The 20396-nt window shown below is 44.8% G+C and overlaps 1 protein-coding gene across 1 annotated transcript in view; it reads right to left on the bottom strand.

Annotated features, from left to right (window-relative positions):
• Window positions 1–656: 656 nt before the first annotated feature.
• Window positions 657–20396, bottom strand: part of mkxa (mohawk homeobox a) — a 38759-nt gene continuing 19019 nt past the window's right edge. Inside the window, exons 6-7 of the mRNA XM_061713778.1 lie at window positions 1067–1100; window positions 657–949 (exon numbers count right to left, since the gene is read on the bottom strand). Of these exons, the coding sequence (XP_061569762.1) occupies window positions 745–949; window positions 1067–1100 (239 nt within the window). The 3' untranslated portion in view covers window positions 657–744. The remainder of the gene's footprint in view (window positions 950–1066; window positions 1101–20396) is intronic.

Raw genomic sequence — 20396 nt, 5'->3', positions numbered from 1 at the left:
AGCGACTCCGGCACGTTTTTCAGGAACTTAAAGGCCGCGATAAGGAAAGGAATCCTTCGCTGGTTAATGAAATCCAAGGCCAAGATGTGGACAGGGAGGACAAGAGCTGGCTGCTTATCTGCGTATCCAGCAGTTACTGACGGGCTGCCAGAAACCCGAGTCCTGCTGAGACAAAGCAGCGTTCGCTTTTACAGTCAAAACCAACACTCCAGTCAAAACAAGAACAATGCCGTAGAGTAATTCGTGCTAGGTGTTTTTTTTTTTCTTTCGACGGGAGCGTGCGTTAAAGGCACATGATAATGATGCAAGGAGTCCTGAATCGAACGCAACACGCTCTGCAGAACATTCCTTCACAAGCTGCAGAGGCACCTCAGCGCCGCTTTGTTCGTCTCTTCAAAAACAAAACAAAAACCAAAGGCACTTTGGCAAAATTCAAAAAATTCTGTAGCATAAAAAAAGAAGAAATGAAAAAAAAAAAAAAAACTCATAAAAAAATAAGTTAACATTAGAAAAGTGTCTTGTTTGGGGTAACACTGCCGCCGCGACAGCCCACTTAGGAAAAGGAAGGTCAAGGCCTCTTTTGGAGAAATTTCAATAACAACAAATAAAATGAGTTTCTCTTCCCCCTCCTTCAAAAACAGTTCTCTTTATTTCTGGGGGGGGAGTTTATTTGGACTATGGCAGCTTTACGGAGTGAGGAATGTTTGCTGGTTTGCATAGAGGGACGGGAGGGTGACGTCAGAGCTAGTATTTCTGCAGCAGGGGCACTTTGACAGTCTTGATCTCCGCAATGTGGGAGGACTTCTGGATGATGCAGCTGGTCGTCCCGGAGACGCTCTCCTTCCCCTGCGCCAAGTTGGTCAGGGCCATGGCGGCGTTGATCTCCTTCCAGTACGTCTCGTCTTTGCCCTTCACCTTCTCCCTCTGCGTAGCTACGACGCCACCGCTGCTGACGTTGCAAACAAAGCGCCCGAAAAAAAGGACAAAACAGAGAGCGTTAGAGGTCACGTTGGGCCCGGGATGGGGAGGATTTTATCTGGGCTGCACGGCGGCATGCAAGACTTACTTGTCACATTTACTCAATCCGTGCTCCGTGGATTCTGAAAGCACAAAGAAAGAGACGAGAACTGAGATCAGCCAGAGTTTACTGCAGTCGTATTGAAGACATTGAGGAGACGCGTGCGCGCCGTCCTGCGGGTTCTGTTCTGTCGCATGCAAACACGTGTTGTTCTGCTTTCTTTCCTTCCTCTCCACGCCAGACGCACACAGAAAGAAAAAAAAAAAAAGGACGTTTTGCAAGAAGTCATCAAACAGCAAGGTGACTAATAGGATCAAGATGAAAGATGCTTTCTTCATGACTCACATGCTCCGCTCTCTAATATTTGTGTTTGAAAACAAATGGGCCCGGGCCAACGTAATTGAGTTGTCTCGAGGAGATTGGATCGAAAATGACTGAGCGTAAAAAGATTTGAGAGGGAACGAAAAGGCAGAGAAGTAAGTCAGTATGAAAAAGACAGATGCCGGCTTGCCTCTTTTTTCTTTTTTCCCTGCTTAAATGGGAGCGATCTCTGTCTCATATGTGAAACATTAGCGTGGAATAGCAAAGTCATTAAACAATGAAACCAAGCTTCTCTGCAGGGCAGCCAGTGTGTTTACTTCAGCGTGCTGTTTACTGATTGTGCTGGTGTCTCATATGGTGTGTGAGTGTGTGAGTGTGTGTGAGTGTGAGAGAGTGGGGTTCATTAGTGGACGAGGCTCCGAGCTGAACCTGTCTTCCGTCTTGGTCCAGTTCGAGGTGAGCTCTGCCCAGCCATGGATATGATGATACAGGCTTGGCTTTTCATGAGGCATTAAAAGAGAGCAGAACATCTGGATTTTCTACTCGTGCAGCCTCTAAGCACCTCTTTTTAAGCTAACTAAACCCACAGCTAAGGCACTGGGAGCTTTAAAGTTTGGTCTTGACCAGGTACGGATGACTGGACGGCTCAAGAATGTCCAAAAGAGAGTAAATTCTCTTCATATTTCCATTTAGTCATACCTATGGCAGGTTTTCCAGGCGCCGTGCTCGGAGTCGCCCGGCTACTTGTAAACACCCCCCTGATGCCACATCTCCCCAATAAAGCTGAGACTGAGCTACTGTTTCAGCAGCGCTTCCTCAGGACATCATTGCCGCTCGGCAGGAGTCGGCGGGCGGTCCTGAGTTGGCCCGTGTTGAAAAAATCGATTTTCCGATTCTAAATCTATTCTCATATTAATTCCTAAAAATCTATTCGTATGTCTAAAGATCGATTTTTTTTCTTCATCATTACATTACAACTTTTGGGATTTGTTTGTTTATGCCCAAAAAAGGAATGTTTTGTTGGACACGAGCATAACTAGTGCCATGTTTTTGCCTTTAAATATGTTTAAAGGTATGAAAACATCTGTCCATGTTTCCCCGGCCTGTTGTTCATCTGTTATGTCACCACTACTGACCTTTTCCATCTTTACAAGGGTCATAAACACCTGAATAACACACTAATGAGAGCATAATATAACATGTAGGCTAGTGTTGAAAAATTCGATTTTCCGATTCTAAATCGATTCTCATATTAATTCCTAAAAATCGTTTTGTATGTCTAAAGATCGATTTTTTTTTTTTCATCATTACATTACAACTTTTGGTATTTTTTTGTTTATGCCCAAAAAAGGAATGTTTTGTTGGACACAAGAATAACTAGTGCCATGTTTTTGCCTTTAAATATGTTTAAAAGGTATGAAAACATAAAAGTTTTCAGTTATAATTGCATAAATTGTCTATGTTTCTTTGCTTTATATACTGTCTTGGGGTTACATTTGCATAAAATGCTAAAAACCAAATTCTCAAAAATGGGAAAAAATAAATTTCATCTGGCCTCTGTTTGCTGCCCTGGATCTGTTTGGTAATTCTGCCACACAATGTTTCTGAAAGCAGTTCTATCAGCATTCTTGGAGCTGATTGGTCCTTACAGCATCAATAGCTGCCAATACTTGCTGTTGAATCTCAATATAATACTAGTATTAATATGTTGCAGAACTACACAGTCATATAATTCATGCAACAGCTGAAAATATTGGAATCGAATCAAATCAAATCAAATCTTGATAATCAATTCTAAATCTTAAGAATCGGAATCCAATCGATTTTTGACATTTGCATCGATCCCCAGCCCTGTCCTGAGCGGGGCGAGCAGCTCATCAGGTGTTGGAGCGGGCAGACACTAGGTTTCCCCCCATGTGTTTCCTCACCTCTGGGTGTCTCTAAACATCTGCCTGCAGGGTCCAGGCCTGTGCGAGCACTCGCGAGCCCTAATAGTTCCCAACACTCGCTCTGTTCCTCTCCCAGGCTGATCCCAGGCAGCGTGACCCGTGTTGACAGTGCGGAGCATGCGACGCCCCGGGCTAATGTGGGACTGATTATGAAATTTCCTGTAGTTTTCCAGTTCGTTTTGTAATAGCTGTGTTTCACGGAGAAGACACAGACCCCCTCTCTCCCCGCGGTTCTCTGCTGCTGATCACTCTTGGACATAGAAAAGGAATGTGTGCGCACATGTGAGGCCTTGATAACCCAGAGGTACGAAGCCACAAGGCAGGAGTTCAGGTTTTATAGTTCCAACAATATCCTCTCCTGCTCGCCTGGCCCGGCCCCGACTCCCTGCTGTCCCATCAGCCCCTCTGCGTCCGTCAGGCCTCATCCAGTCAGAACTGACCATGTCAGCGCAGGCCAGCCGTATTAGAGCATAATATAACATGCATATGATATATATCCTTTTGAAAGTCTGTAGAGGGATATTAGGATATATATCATATGCATGTTATTAGGGCTGGGGATCGATTCAAATGTCAAGAATCGATTCAATTGCGATTCTTAAGATTCAGAATCGATTATTAAGATTTGATTCCATTAGATTCCGATATTGATTTGGGTTAGTGTTATTAAAACTGTTTTTTGAGCTGTTGCATGAATTATATGACTGTGTAGTTATGCAACATATTAGTATTATATTGAGATTCAACAGCAAGTATTGTCAGCTAATGATGCAGTAAGGACCAATCACCTCCCAGAATGCTGATAGAACTGCTTTCAGAAACATCATGTGGGTCAGAATTACTAAACAGATCCAGGGAGGAAACAGAGACGGATGAAATCGGTTTTATTTTTTCCCAGATTCCATTTAAATTTTTTCCATTTTCCGTCTATTTCGGTTTAAAATTTTTGAGAATTTGGTTTTTAGCATTTTATGCCAATATAACCCCAAGACAGTATATAAAGTAATGAAATATAGACAATTTATGCAATTATAACTGAAAACTTTAATGTTTTCATACCTTTAAACACATTTAAAGGCAAAAACATGGTACCAGTTATTCTCGTGTCCAACAAAAAATTCCTTTTCTGGGCATAAACACAAAAATACCATAAGTTGTAATGTAATGATGAAAAAAATCGATCTTTAGACATACAAATCGATTTTTAGGAATTAATATGAGAATCGATTTTTTCAACACAAGCCTACATGTTATATTATGCTAAAATTAGTGTGTTTTTCAGGTGTTGATGACCCGTGTAAAGATGGAAAAGGTCAGCAGCGGTGACATAACAGACGAACAACAGGCCGGGGAAAGCATGGACAGCTGGAGCTGTACGTGTTTCTGTACGTGTGTCCGGTGTGTGTGAGGCAGCGCTGAGCTCACACACACAGCATCGCTACAACCCTCTGGTAGGCAGCGAGGTGACCCGAGCCGTGGCCAACGACACCAGTCTCTGAAAAAGCCCCGAACCCCAAAAACCTGCAAATGCACCACTGCATGAAACAACTGTATTTCCAAAGCCCCTTGCCTAAAACATCTAAAACTCAGAGTTTTAAAAACAAGAGCAGTGCCAACGACTCAGGATCACCGATAAATCACTGAGGACTTCTGCTGTTTCTTTTCTCTCCCCACCCCCCCGCCCTTTCTTTTTTTATTTGCTTTACTACTTTTGCTACTGAACACTCATTGAACTTTGTTGTTGCCTTTGGGCCTCTCGAACAGTGGGGTTTAACGGACCGCCAAAGGGGAAAGCTAAGAAGTCTGATGGTTTCTGGCATCGTGGTGGAAGTCCAAAAATATTAGCTCACCTAACATTGCAGCAGGGTGATGGAGGGAGAGCTACGAGTTGGCTGGAAGCAGGGGAGTAACTTTTACAAAACTTCATGAAAACCAGGGGAAACACACAGTGAGGTGGGCGGTGGGTTAAGGGGGGGGGGGGTCCACCTGTTGAGATGGCGACGCAGGAATGCAGCTAACTATCATGATTACCATGTGCTGCTGTTGTTAGCAACACGCAACAATAAACAAGGCTCCGTAAACCATTGGCTGGACCGAATTAGGCAGACAAATAAACACACCGACACACACACGCATACACAAACAGGCCTTTTATGACACTTGAGGCTGGCGGTCTGAAACCAGAGTGACTTTAAATTAGTGTCAATCCTGAATCAGCGAAAATTGCACGTTGCCAAGAATACATCTGCTGTCGAAAATCCCCACGAAGATTTTTTTTTGGTGCATCGTGAACTGAAACATCGAGAAAACAATGTGCGAGTCCTGAGTTTTGGACCAGACGCAGCCTTTTCTTCTCACTTCCAGCCTTTAAGCCAAACCAAGCAGAGCTAATCACTCGCTGGCTCTGGCTCCCTATTTAGAGGGTAAATATTATCCTCTCTCTTTTGAAAAGCTGAAACAATTTTCGAAAAGGTCTTCCGTGGTGTTTTGGTTGAAATACCTGCGTTTCAACCTCAGTTTCAAGGGGTGGAGTCGACATTTTAAACAGCTACACGTCACCCGCCCTTCTGTGGGGCGACGTCGCTGTTACAGGTTTGACGAACGCAGGAACCACGATAAGCCGGGTCATGTTACACGACATATTACAAACTTAGGTAGCCCCAGATGAGATGACAAAGTAGTTCTTTCATCCATCCCTCATCCAGACCTGATTCTTGCTATAAACTTAGGGTCTCGGGGATCTGCTGGAGGATCCCCGTCCTCTCTGGGTAGGGTTGCCAACTCCCTGAAAAATAAATAAGGGACACCTCACCGACCTGATTATCTTCACCTTTCCTGGTGTGATGAATTTTTTTAACCCCTTTTTTTGTGAGTGAAATGATTTTTTTAACTATTTGACTTGAACCTGAATTGAATTAGATGCATATTATTGAATGCCATGAACACATGGAAAACAAATTATTATCCAGCAATTCACTTTAATACAAAATAGCAAAATGAACTGAATAAAATAAGTATCTTTCTTAAACAGAAACCTGTCCTGCCTAACTTAAAATGGTATAAATGAATATAAAACAATAGAAAGAAAGCAGGACATCCATTCTGTAATAGTGCACATTTTTAGTGCAATAACAAAAGTGCAAACAGAAAGTCTGTAGAAAACTTGTAAACATATTTGTGTTGTAGTAAAACGGAAAAAAATAACTTGTGAACTCAACAGCTCAATGCCATTTTCCATTGGCATTTTATGACTATTGTTTGACTCTCACAGTAATACGGGACAAAGTGCGTCCCTTTTCAGCTCAATACAGGGCGCGTAGTTTAGTTTATAAATACGGGACGTTGGCAACCCTATCTCTGGGTGAAAGGCAGGTGCACGACCTCGTTAGGTATGACAAGGTCGAGTTTATGTGTTTATTGCAACCATTAGTCCTGAGAGTGTCAGTGAACATGGTGTAAATTAAAATCGGCTAATCTTGAGGATGTCCAAGTCACACAGAATCATGTGACATGTTTGCAAAAGAGGAAAGTGATGAGACCCATAACACCAACATGGTTATAGTCTTGCACTTATGTAGCCCCTTTAAACCAGTTTAACTCAGCGTTTCTCATGTACTCATTCACACATACTCACTCACGACTACAGGGCTGCTATGTATGGCAGCTGTTTGGGCTCGTATCAGCTGCACGCTGGCAACTAGTCGCTTCTTAGACGCTGTAATGAATAGAGGAGTTGTTTCCATTCATGTAAAATAAGAGAGGTGTTTTACAGCTCATACACAAAGTTACTTAGATGCCAACCAAATAAACAGCGTGCTTTCATATCGATGCTGCCTGCTAGACTTTTGATATTTGAAATGACAAATTTAACAAAATGAAGACATTCTAGTTCCTGGTTGACTTGGAAGATCCAGCATGTCTTGAAACCGGATGGATGCTGCAGGGTGACGATAATATTCTTTTGATTTCAATAATTTGCCGTCTGGTGAAGGGACCCTTTAACTCTCACCCCAGCATCCCGGTGCAGAACAAGATTAACTTTTTATAGCAGATCTTGAAGTCAGTTTGTTTGATTTTTTTTTTATTGTTTTCACTCAAAGTATAAAAATGACTGCCAGAATATGCCCTCATCAGATTGAGTTCTCACTGATCCATCTGTATGCTGGGTATGCCAAAATACCAATAAGGTGCTCTTCACCGTCTCCCGTCTCAAAGCAGCCGCTTCCAGGGAGCCGACTCACACTCACCCCCCCCCCCCCCCACCCGGGATGTGCATCCATCGCTTTTAGTTGCTTTTCCGCTACTCGGATCAGCAGTGCAGCCTTTGGAGGAAAAAGATAGGAAAAAGATGGAAAGCCTGGATAACACGTCTGCGATCTGGACACGTGACAGAATCCTGCAAATCTGAACGGCTCGTTTCAATGTCATGCTGCTAAAGAAAACCAAGCTGCAAAAGTTCGATTATGTCAACGTTTTTTAAATGGTAGTTACGTCAGACGCCCATATTTACGTTTTCAGATATAGAAAAAGTATTTTTCTTATCTCATGTCCCCTTGTAAAGAGAGAAGATGGTGATAATGAGGTAGAACCATAGAGGGGAATGTGCACGGCACGTTTCATATCTTTCTTATCAAATCACATCCCTCAAACACCCATTTAATGATTAATTATCTTAAAAGGTTACAAAGACCTCTCTTATGACATCTTCATACCAAAAGCATAAACCTTTACTAATGAATCAGTGAGAGAAAAAAAAGAGGATACGAGAAAAAAATCCCCCTTTTTTAAAAATGTTTGATACAATCTCAACAGTTGATGAGTTAACTTAACAAAAAGGGGGAAAAAAACCTTCTGCTCATGCGGTTGAGACCTTAAAAGTAGTTATTAAGACATCTTAAACATGTTAGAAAAAGAGCAAGATTTGGGCTTCAAGCTAAAAACCAAAAACATCTTAACTGCTGTTGAGTCATTAAAGTTCGGACTCAAATATCAAAGAAAAAGAAAGTGAATCAAGTGTTGGGGGACGGTTTTGACCAGACGAAGCCCCCCCCTCCCCTTCCCCTGCAGAGCTGGACACGCTGAGACGTCCCAGCTCAGGTGATGAAGGACAGAGATGAGCTGGTTTCCTGCAGACCAGCGAGGAGCTGCAGCCCAGCGATCCGCCTGCCGCTGACCTGCGCAACCGCAGCGCGGGTCAGCATGAGAATATGTCACGCCGCCGGCTCTTTAAAGCCTCCGGCAGCCAGAAGCCTGACGGATGAGTCAGGAGTTGCTGCAATCACAGCCGAGCCAGAACGCTGTCCTGGACAGAAAAGCCCATGTCTCCCCGCAGCAACGCCTGTGTCATGAGACGAGGCCCGAGCAGATGCTACGTCACCTCCACATTTCTGAATGTGCAGACGTATGACTGCTTGGAGTAATTACTTTTAGCTGTTTTGGAGCATAAAAGAGAGATGACAAAGCCTTCAGGCGACACGCTGTGACGTCTGCTGATGCTATCGCTGATCGGAGCCACAGACTGCAGCACGAGGTGTGGGACTCATGCTTTCTGCCTCCGAGATCTTTTATATATATATTTTCTTGGTGATCTGTGCTTTTTATAATGTCAAGAGGAGTCTGTAAATGAAGTTAGAGATGCTTTGGCACTCCAGCGCCTTGTGCGCTGCCAGCACTGCTTTTATATTTCTCCTCCCAGCCGTTCCCCCCCTCCTCTTTCTCTCTCTCTGTCTGGTGGACTGGTGCTCAATAAGTCTGAGGCTCCAAAAAAAACCCAACTGTCAATTCCACTCAGTCAGCCAAAGACATCATACATAGCGTGAATTTAATACCTTCTGTTTTTTCCTTGACAACACTTTCATTGCTTGAAAAAAAAAAAAAAGAATAATTAACTTTGATGCTATTAAAACGAACATACGTGCGTCGACAGAGCCAGACAGATACTGAGACGCTGCCCAAAAAAAATGATCCCTGGAGCATTTTGCTTTTTTTATGTGCTGCCTTTTTTCCCTCTTTCCCCGTGTCTGCCCGGCAGATGACACACTGGTGAGGCTGCGGTCGGGCCAGATAACCGACCAATGAGGATTGCCTTGTGTCATCCCGCCAGATTAAGAAATAATAACAGTGTTTCAGATGGTTAAACACTGCCAGGTTGTCATTGTGTTTACGAGTGCCAGTAAACAGAGTGCAATCAGGGACTCCCGAAATCAGCCAAAATGAGAGGAGCATCATGAGCGACGCAAGAAAACGCTGTAAATACGGGGGAGTGTGCAAAGTCTCTATTTGGGTGTGGTCCCACTGCCACGGTGCTGCGGACAAACAAACAAGCTCATCGCGATGACGCGGGAGTGTAAACGAGACGAGTCGGGGTAGGAATGGGCGATATTTTACCGTTCACGATATACCGTCAATATAATTCCTCACGATAAGAATTTGTCATCTCACGGTAAAAATGATAAATTCCTGTTGATGATGTTTTTGTGTAAAACTGATTTATGGTTCTGCGTTTAATCCACGCACAATGTACGTGAAGGAAGGAAGGAAGGAAGGAAGGAAGGAAGGAAGGAAGGAAGGAAGGAAGGAAGGAAGGAAGGAAGGAAGGAAGGAAGGAAGGAAGGAAGGAAGGAAGGAAGGGAGAAAAGAGGAAGGGAAGAAGGAAGGAGAGAGCAGGAGGAAGGAAGGAAGGAAGGAAGGAAGGAAGGAAGGAAGGAAGGAAGGAAGGAAGGAAGGAAGGAAGGAAGGAAGGAAGGAAGGAAGGAAGGAAGGAAGGAAGGAAGGACGGAAGGAAGGAAGAGAGGAAGGAAGGAAGGAAGGAAGGAAGGAAGGAAGGAAGGAAGGAAGGAAGGAAGGAAGGAAGGAAGGAAGGAAGAGAGGAAGGAAGGAAGAAAACAAGGAAAGAAGGAAGGAAGGGAGAAAAGAGGAAGGGAAGAAGGAAGGAGAGAGCAGGAGGAAGGAAGGAAGGAAGGAAGGAAGGAAGGAAGGAAGGAAGGAAGGAAGGAAGGAAGGAAGGAAGGAAGGAAGGAAGGAAGGAAGGGAGAAAACAAGGAAGGGAGAAAACAAGGAAATAAGGAAGGAAGGGAGAAAAGAGGAAGGAAGGAAGGAAGGAAGGAAGGAAGGAAGGAAGGAAGGAAGGAAGGAAGGAAGGAAGGAAGGAAAGGAGGAAGGAAGGGAGAAAAGAGGAAGGGAAGAAGGAAGGAGAGAGCAGGAGGAAGGAAGGAAGGAAGGAAGGAAGGAAGGAAGGAAGGAAGGAAGGAAGGAAGGAAGAGAGGAAGGAAGGAAGAAAACAAGGAAAGAAGGAAGGAAGGGAGAAAAGAGGAAGGGAAGAAGGAAGGAGAGAGCAGGAGGAAGGAAGGAAGGAAGGAAGGGAAAAAGGAAGGAAGGAATGAAGGAAGGAAGGAAGGAAGGAAGGAAGGAAGGAAGGAAGGAAGGAAGGAAGGAAGGAAGGAAGGAAGGAAGGAAGGAAGGAAGGAAAGGAGGAAGGAAGGGAGAAAAGAGGAAGGGAAGAAGGAAGGAGAGAGCAGGAGGAAGGAAGGAAGGAAGGAAGGAAGGAAGGAAGGGAGGGAGGAAGGAAGGAAGGAAGGAAGGAAGGAAGGAAGGAAGGAAGGAAGGAAGGGAGAAAACAAGGAAAGAAGGAAGGAATGGAGAAAAGAGGAAGGAAGGAAGGAAGGAAGGGAGAAAAGAGGAAGGGAAGAAGGAAGGAGAGAGCAGGAGGAAAGAAGGAAGGAAGGGAAAAAAAGAAAGAAAGAAAGAAAGAAAGAAAGAAAGAAAGAAAGAAAGAAAGAAAGAAAGAAAGAAAGAAAGAAAGAAAGAAAGAAAGAAAGAAAGAAAGAAAGAAAGAAAGAAAGAAAGAAAGAAAAGATAAATTCCCCTTAATTACGTTTTTGTGTAACAAACATGGCGGATCTGAGAGCGTGATAGATTTATAGTTAAAAGGTGGAGTTGAATTGCTATTTTTTTTATCGTCATTTTTGGATAAATGCCAGAAATGATCGTGATACATTTTTTAGTCCATACCGCCCATCCCTAGGTCGGGGTCTGGGGATCGACCCCACGGTGCCGGGGTCGGCTGCTTTTACAGGGCAGGTACCGAAGAGGCGGCGCGGGCCCCGTCGCCGTGACGACGCCCCACTGCAGCATCCCCGAGCAGGAATGCCTGTTTGTTTGCGGTGCTCAGGACACGCACATTAGGGAGCAGGGAAAAAGCACAGACCACAAGTAAACATTATTCAGATTTTTAAGTGTTTACATGGAGCACAAAAATAGCCTTTTTCGGGGGATCTGGAGGCCAAATGACATGTTTGCGGTTCCCTGCATCATTATGCTGCGAGTCCTCGCTGCAGCGGCGGCGGAGCTGCCCTCTCGCACTCTTCGGGGGATTTCTGCGTGTGTGTGTCCTGCGTCCTCGCCGGGTCACACCTCGGCTGGCTCGTTAAACCTCCCTCGCCTCTCCTCCCTCCCGTGGGAACACCGCGGCCGCCTATTGTTCCAGACGCCGCTGGGCTTTTTAAGATGGAAACAACGGCTGTTTTACGCAGGGCATGGGCAGCGCGGCTCGCTTTCCCCGACGGGGCCCGGCCCGGCCCCAGCTGTGTCCTCTGGAGCTGACCTTACTCGTCCGGGAAACCCTTAGCGTGCCACGCACTTGAAAGCGACCAGGTTGAAAGGACTTATTATTATACAGTTCTATGTTGAGGAGTTGCGTGTCAACAGAGCCCGGGTTAATGTTTGTGTGTTAACTCGTTTCCTGCCGCAAGGTTTCTGTTTGCTGCACAATCGGCATCTGTGAAGTGCTCGCAGGCCAGTGACTGACGGAGGTATAAAATGGCTTTCTTTTCTTCCTTCTTCCCCCACTCCCTCACTCGTTCAGTCTATTTATCCAGGATTACGTCTCATCTCTGCCAACTCCCGGGCCGTTCCCACCGGTGAACCGGCCACATCCTGCAGGACTCTTCACAGCCGCTCGCAAACCTCACGGAACACCTGGTTTCTTAGCATGTTCATGCCATCTCGACTGTTGCTCAGGTACGCTGTGCACGCTGTTGTGCCACGCGTCCACAGCTCAAGCGCGGGGAGTTCTTCTTCTTCTTTTCATGCAAATTTCATGCAAATTTCCATCCCTTCTATCGCAAAAATCACACAAATTAACGGGATAATGGCCCCGGTTGTCTCTTGTGACAACTATGAATCATTTTGCAGCATCACCAACGATGATCCGATACTAGAACAATGAAAACCAGATGAAACATGTGCTAATCTCGCTGTGGTGGACATCATCTCTCATCATGCTGAGAGTCAGAGAAACAAACAGAGCGACCGAAACCAAAAAATAAGAGTAACTCTTATATAGAGTCGTAAAAGCAGCTCAACCTCCGTGACTATATGAAGTCCTGCAAAAGTTTCTTTGTCAAATAAAGTCAAAGTTGAAGTGCAATTAGACAAAGAAAGCTTTTATTTCACCAACTTGTGGTTAAGAAAAGGTCAATAGATCTGTCATTAAGGTTTGTGATTAAGGAAATGGGTTAACTATCACGTATATATCTCGTAAGCTACCATAAACCCAATCTTTGCTCTTGTCCACAAAGTTCTGAGTTGGTATCACTGATATTCTCCAGTTTAGTATCTAATCTGTCAAACGAGTTTCATTAAAAAAAAATCACAATCAAAAATGCTGGGACCCCTTATTTACAGGAAGTCCTCAGAAATGCAGATTTCATTGGAAATTAAAGGACTAAAGTGGAGGTTTTATTAAATAATTAATATTAAAGGTATTGTGACATAATTTTTAACATGCTTTTAACACTATTAAAAGTCTTGGCCAACATCCCTCAAATGTGTCTAAAAGAGTGTAACAAGAAAAACTTCACTCTAGTACTCCATGCCTGGCTTTTTATGACAGTGTTTTTTTGCGCCGTGAAAAATGCTTCCTTTTCCCCTTTCCTGTCAATCATTCCCCCGCTCCTCCTCCAAACCTCCTCCTCCAGCCATACGCTCACAGCGGCATCGGAGAGTTAAGCCGGGAGCAACAGGCGAAGCATGCACGGAAAAGCAGCAGGGCGAAGCAGACAGTCCACAGCAAACAATCATAAAAATAAAGGCATGCAAGCAGCAGTGTCCCCTTATCTTAAGTCCAGTCAGTGGCCGCGGGTCTTCTTAGCAGTTCTCCTCCGGTGATTAGAACAAAAGAGGCTCTAAACAGCTCCGTGTTAAGCCTGATTTATGGTCCGCGTTAAATCGACGCAGAGCCTACGCCGTAGGGTTCAGGGCACGGTGCGCGTCGCCGCGTAACCCTACGCCGTAGGCTCTGCGTCGGTGTAACGCGGAACCATAAATCAGCCTTTATGGTGCGCTGGAGAGGAGAGGAGGCAGGAGCTGGGTGGAGGGGGCGGTGATTTAGCGGGCCTTGACGTCACGGCCCGCCACCAAACCACATGCGCCGTTTTTGCACAGTTATGCGGAAAATCCCAGAAAGCACATAATACACTGAATGTTAAAAGTTCGTTGTCTTTTGGGTGTAATTGACGTCAAGACACCCAACAAAACACAAAAAATCAAGAAAAATGTGTTTTTCATGTCACAATACCTTTAATGTTACATAATTTCTCTCATTTTGACCTTCGTTCACACAACGCTGATGTTCGACTAATTTAGAAAGAGTAAAGCGGTTTGACATGGTTTTCTGTGATGGAAGAATGTATCTGGCAGCACATTTATGGGACTGCTCCTCGTTTTGATCGGAGATTTTTTTGTGTTTTAGTCGTCTGAGGAAAATAAACCACATCGTTTCAGCTGCACTGGTAGAAATTTCAAGTACTAATTATTTATAACCGCACGACATTACGTGCCAAAACATAGGGATGTAGAGTATTTTTATGTATTTATTTTACCTTCACGTTTATTTTTAATCTATTTCTTTAGTCTCATTCCGGACCCGCAGCGCACGCAGTGGTGGATTTTCCTCTTTTTTTCTGACTTCCTATTGAAAAAGCGAATGTGACAACACGCACGAGCGCTCGCTGAGTTCTCCAGCAACCCGTTCTCCTTCTCTCATCCACCGGTCTGCCGTTCTTTTCGACTGGTCCTGATCTGAATGGAGCAGGCGCCTCCCTCCCTCCCTCCCTCCCCACCTCCTCCTCCTTTCATCCCCTCTTCACTGATTCCTAAAGCCTAACCTGAACCCAGTGAGTCTTGGCATGAGCCGCTGACTTGGAACAACATCCTCGAGCCCCTCCTTCTCTCTCTGCCTTCTTTCTCTCCTTTCCTATGAAACTGTGGAAAGAGCGAATCCCGGCCAGTTTGTCCACATCCCTGGATTCCTGGGATACAGAGTCCTCATCCATCACCGTGTGGGAGTGGCCCGTTGTCATCAGGTGGCCCTGTGTCGAGCATTGTCTTCCGTTTTGCTCTGCGGTCCGCAGTAAACGATCCCGCTAACTCATCTTTCAGTGAGCGGGGACGTCGGAGCCCTAAATCAGACACAACAGCCACCGTCTCTCAACAACACTGGTGCATAAATCATTCCAGTTGGGTTTTTTCACTGGAGCGGAAACAAGACAGACATTAATGTTAAGGAAATCCATTTAAGTATATCTTCTCGGATGAATATATGAAAACAGCCATTTACAGAAATCTATTATTATCGTCTCATCACATTTTTACCTTTCTATTTCAGGAAAATAAAGCCAAAAACTCACATTTCTTTCCATATTAAGAAGACTTCTCTTCCATTTAACCGGAACGCTCCAGAGCTGCTTAAATATCACTAAAATCTCCATGATTCAATAAGTGTCTGGCACTCTCCGGGATCTCATTTGAAAGGCCCTTCGGGTCCCAGCGACTGCCATCGAACGCTACTGGCGTCGTCAAACCATTTTTTGAAGAAAAACCAGTGTTTTTAGACAGCATCCTTAGACAAAAGTTAATTCTACTTGCCTCTTCGTGTCGACGTGTATGTTTCTTATATCCGTCCATATGCCGTTAAAAAATAAAAACCAGACAAAAAAAGTAGCTGGCCTGTTATTTTTAGGCACCGCTCTCCTGACAGTGATTTGTACTCTTCTAACTCTGGCGATCGCTTAAAAAAATGGTTCAACGGTTCGGTTTATGATCAGATGCTTGCGAGACTACGCCATCCACGTCAGCCCGCCCGAGCGGTGTTTGTTTTCAGCGCTCAGCAACCAACGCTGGTGAGATGTTACACCAAATGAAGATGGAAAACATGTCAGACGTTGAAGCTGGTAAATGCCAGCTTCCTGTCCCTTGAGGATGCTGATTCCACGCCAGACGAGGTTGGTATTCCAATATGGTCCAGATTTAGATATTGAATGGCGTATGACGGTTTGTGGATTAGATCAGGATGACAAGAGGATGGATACATTTAACCGCTTTTATTTACACGGTGCAAATTTGTAATTGGAAAGGACTCAGCTCCAAGGGCTGTTGGACACCTGCAACGTTTAAGGATGGATTTCGGAGATAATCCGTCTCGCAGAGCTGCAAAGTATGTTTGTGCCAAGACACAGAGGGTTGCGTCATCCTAGGTTAGCAGCTGTGGTTTCAGGCTGGCTACGCCGCAAATCCTAACCAACTTTAAAAGCAGGAGAGACGACGGACAGCTTCAATCCTGCAAACACATGCTGGACCAGGGCTCTCCCAGCCCGGTGCTCAGGGCCCCGCTGTCCTGCACGGTTAGGATGCTGCTCTGCTCCAACACACCTGGTTTGAAGGACTGGCACACCAGCTCGCCCACAAGAGCTACACAAACCCCTTAATGAGGTGTGTTGGAGCAGAGAGACGTGTAAAAGCTGCAGGACGGAGGAGTCTGGGTCGGGTCGAGCTCTGCACTCATCCAGCTGGACGGGGAGAACACACACCGCAGAAACACCAGCTCAATGGTCCTTACACAGAAAACATAGACAAACATTAACCAGCAAACACGTTGGATGCTGGAATACAGGATTCATGATGGGCTGCAGGATTAGGAAGGAATCACTACGAGCACAAGCTTCATATCAGGCCACATCACCCTCATTGTTGAGTGGGGCAAAAAAACCTGATTTAAAATACTTTTCTGTACAACAATAGCAACTCCTAAATTATTATATAATTTCAATTCAATATATTGTTTAATATATTTAGTGAGAAACACTAATTATTGTTTATTATGCTGTTCATAATTTAAAGAATGCTCTACTCCAGTTTGAGTTACCAACCTGGTCTACACATCCAGTAGAAGACGTTCATCCATCCATCCATCCATCCATCCATCCATCCATCCATCCATCCATCCATCCATCCATCCATCCATCCATCCATCCATCCATCCATCCATCCATCCATCCATCCATCCCTCCCTCCCTCCCTCCCTCCCTCCATCCATCCATCCATCCATGCATCCATCCATCCATGCATCCATCCATCCATCCATCCATCCATCCATCCATCCACCCATCCATCCATCCATGCATCCATCCTTCCATCCATCCATCCATCCATCCATCCATGCATCCATCCATCCTTCCATCCATCCATCCATCCTTCCATCCATCCATCCATCCATCCATCCATCCATCCATCCATGCATCCATCCATCCTTCCATCCATCCATCCATCCATCCATCCATCCATCCATCCATCCATCCCTCCCTCCCTCCCTCCCTCCATCCATCCCTCCCTCCCTCCCTCCATCCATCCATCCATCCATGCATCCATCCATGCATCCATCCATCCATCCATCCATCCATCCATCCATGCATCCATCCATCCATCCATCCATCCATCCATCCATCCATCCATCCACCCATCCATCCATCCATCCATCCATGCATCCATCCATCCCTCCATCCATCCATTCATCCATCCATCCATCCATCCATCCATCCATCCATCCATCCATCCATCCATTCATCCATCCAATCATCCATCCATTCATCCATCCATCCATCCATCCATCCATCCATCCATAGATCCATCCATCCATCTTCCATCCATCCATAGATACATCCATCATCCATCCATCCATCCATCATACATCCATCCATCCATCCATCCATCCATCCATCTTCCATCCATCCATAGATACATCCATCATACATCCATCCATCCATCCATCCATCCATCCATCCATCCATCCATCCATCCATTCATGACATACACAATGTTTAATATACAGCTCAGTGTAGTTATAAATTGTGATAATTACCACTATAGTGACGTTGCTAATGTAATGATGTGGGTGGGGTTAGTGGAGTGATGTAATTGTATTTATTTATGTATTCATATATTTAAAGTGTAAAGTATTATATGACGTATATATGTAAATGTACTTTTATGTGAATGTACTTTTAATCTTCATGGTATGGAGCTAGAACAGTCTCATAAATCACAAATGCACAGGACAAGTTTTACAAATGCACGGACCGATTTGCAAATACACACACCGTTTCACACGTGCACAGGACAAGTTTTACAAATGCACAGAACGATTTGCAAATACACACACCGTTTCACAAATGCACAGAACAATTCACACGTGCGTAGGACAAGATACACAAATGTATTTTTGATGCACACACAAATATAACCTGATTTACAAATGTTTTTTTTGTCTGTGAGCTGCGCTGGATTTGTGTGTGAGTTTTGAGACTCCCCTGACGTGACAAGATCCACACGTAGGTTTTTTTTAACACGGAAGGATCTGCAACCAATCAGATTAAAGGGGCGGATACACCTGCTGTTTCAACTGCGTTAGCGCTGTTCACATAGAAAAGTGATTAATATTTCAAGTTGGTGCAGTAAAGATAAAAAACAGTTACAGGAGATAAAAAATAAATGAACAGGATGGAGAGGAGATCACTGCTGCTTTTCTTGTGATCCCGGTAAATAAAACAGCGCGATCAGAGATGGTTTGTGGGACTGTTCAACCAGAGCCGTCGGGACTGGAGAGCTCTTAGTCCTGCCGATGCAGCAACTGATGATGAGAAACAGTGGAGATTTTTATATATTTGCTCTGTTTGGTTTCACGACGTAGGCTATTACTGTCCCGCTGATTGAGCTCAGAACCAGACAGACAGCAGAGAGCTGCTGCGCTACCTGACGGGGACGAGCTGCAGCGCAGGTGGAGCAGCAGCTCATGTCAGGAGATTAATTTACCGAAATATCTGGAGTAAAGTCGGTATCAGTCGACTGATAACCGAAGAACCTCTGTATCCAGCTCAGATGTTTGATGATCGGTGGACTAAACCCCGACCAGCATCATCACCGCTGCATCTTCCCATGCATGACTCTGCACCGGGAATGTGTTGATCTGCCACCGCTGGTTTGTCTCTGTGTGGTGGCAACGTCACATCATAAATGTGAGGATAACAGCTGCTTTTTTCTGACCTCCACGTCTGGTCACTTGTGGTCAGCTGGTGTCTGACCGGGACCAGCGCCACTCGCGGCCAGAGCCAGAACGACCTGCAGCAATATTCACCCCCGTCAACAGGCTCATTCTCCTGAAAGACACCTGTAGTTCAAATACAGAAATATCTCTGCTGTTTCTCATCATCAGTTGCTGCATCGGCAGGACTAAGAGCTCTCCAGTCCCGACGGCTCTGGTTGATCAGCCCCACAAACCATCTCTGATCGCGCTGTTGTATTTACCGGGATCACAAGAAAAGCAGCAGTGATCTCCTCTCCATCCTTTTTATTTATCTTTTATCTCCTGTTGCTGTCTTTACTCCACCAACTCCAAATATTAATCACTTTTCTATGTGAACAGCGCTAACGCAGTTCAAACAGCAGGTTTTTTCCCCCATTTAATCTGATTGGTTTAGAGTAAATCGTCCCCCACGTGGGGTGTGCTCTTATGATTGGCTGGAACAAATGAAGACATCTGATTGGTTGCAGATCCTTCCGTGTTAAAAAAAACCTATTTGTGGATCGAGTCACGTCAGGGGAGTCTCAAAAGTCACACACAAATCCAGCGCAGCTCACAGACAAAAAAAACCTTTGTAAATCAGGTTATATTTGTGTGTGCATCAAAAATACATTTGTGTATCTTGTCCTACGCACGTGTGAATTGTTCTGTGCATTTGTGAAACGGTGTGTCTATTTGCAAATCGGTCTGTGCATTTGTAAAACTTGTCCTGTGCACGTGTGAAACGGTGTGTGTATTTGCAAATCGGTCCGTGCATTTGTAAAACTTGTCCTGTGCATTTGTGAATTATGAGACTGTTCTAGCTCCATATCATGGACCCCAGGAAGATTAGCTGGCGAAAAACGTAGGTTTCTCTCAGTTTGCCAGTTTGGAGGAGTAAATACCGCAGACTTGATCTCAATCCCTTATCCACCTGCCAGATATCTTTTACATATCATGCAGATATCAGTTTTTAAGCATCTGCCCTTTTCCATACAGTTTCCGTGCACGGTTTCCAGACGGTCCTCTGTAACAAACCATCTGACGCATGGGGTTAGAAACAGATATCCAGGAACGTCGGTGAACCCTTGAGGTTCATTTAGCACCAAGAAGACGACCAAGCATCTGCAAATCCAGCAACAACATCGACACCTTTCAGCACATCCAGTGCTAATTACCAGCTGTAATCCGGATAAAGTAATTATCTCAGTTCACCAGATGTGCCTTTAAAGACAAGCATATAAGAAAGCAAATTATTGGAAATTTACTGTTGGCCGCTGACGAGCTTCGAACTGCTCGAGCTTTTCCACATCAATGGATGCCCTGGCAGGCGTCCCCGTTTCACCATCAGGCTACTGTGTGCAGCTGTAACCAGAGTCCACGGAGGGGAGATCCTGAGAATACCAAGCACTGTCAATCTCCCCCAAAAACGCCTGATTGAAATCCTACAGTCTCTGTCCCGCAGAAACGGGAGTTATTTGGCATATAATGATCTATACGATATCGCACGGGGGTGAAATCTGGTACAGAGCTAGAAGAAAAACATTCAAGCAGATTCCTGCCATTTAATATCCCATTAAAGGGTAATTTGGCATGAAACTCCCCCTGGCATGTGTGATGGAATTCTACTGCTCCTTGTGTTCAACGAAATTCCCCGCAGGCTTTTGGACTGCCGAGTGTGTGCAAGTGGGTGTTTGTACTGGATGTGTGTGCGCAT

This window comes from Cololabis saira, chromosome 22, assembly GCF_033807715.1.
Source record: "Cololabis saira isolate AMF1-May2022 chromosome 22, fColSai1.1, whole genome shotgun sequence".
In the NCBI taxonomy this organism is placed as follows: Eukaryota; Metazoa; Chordata; class Actinopteri; order Beloniformes; family Belonidae; genus Cololabis; species Cololabis saira.
This window is presented reverse-complemented; position numbering and strand designations above follow the sequence as displayed.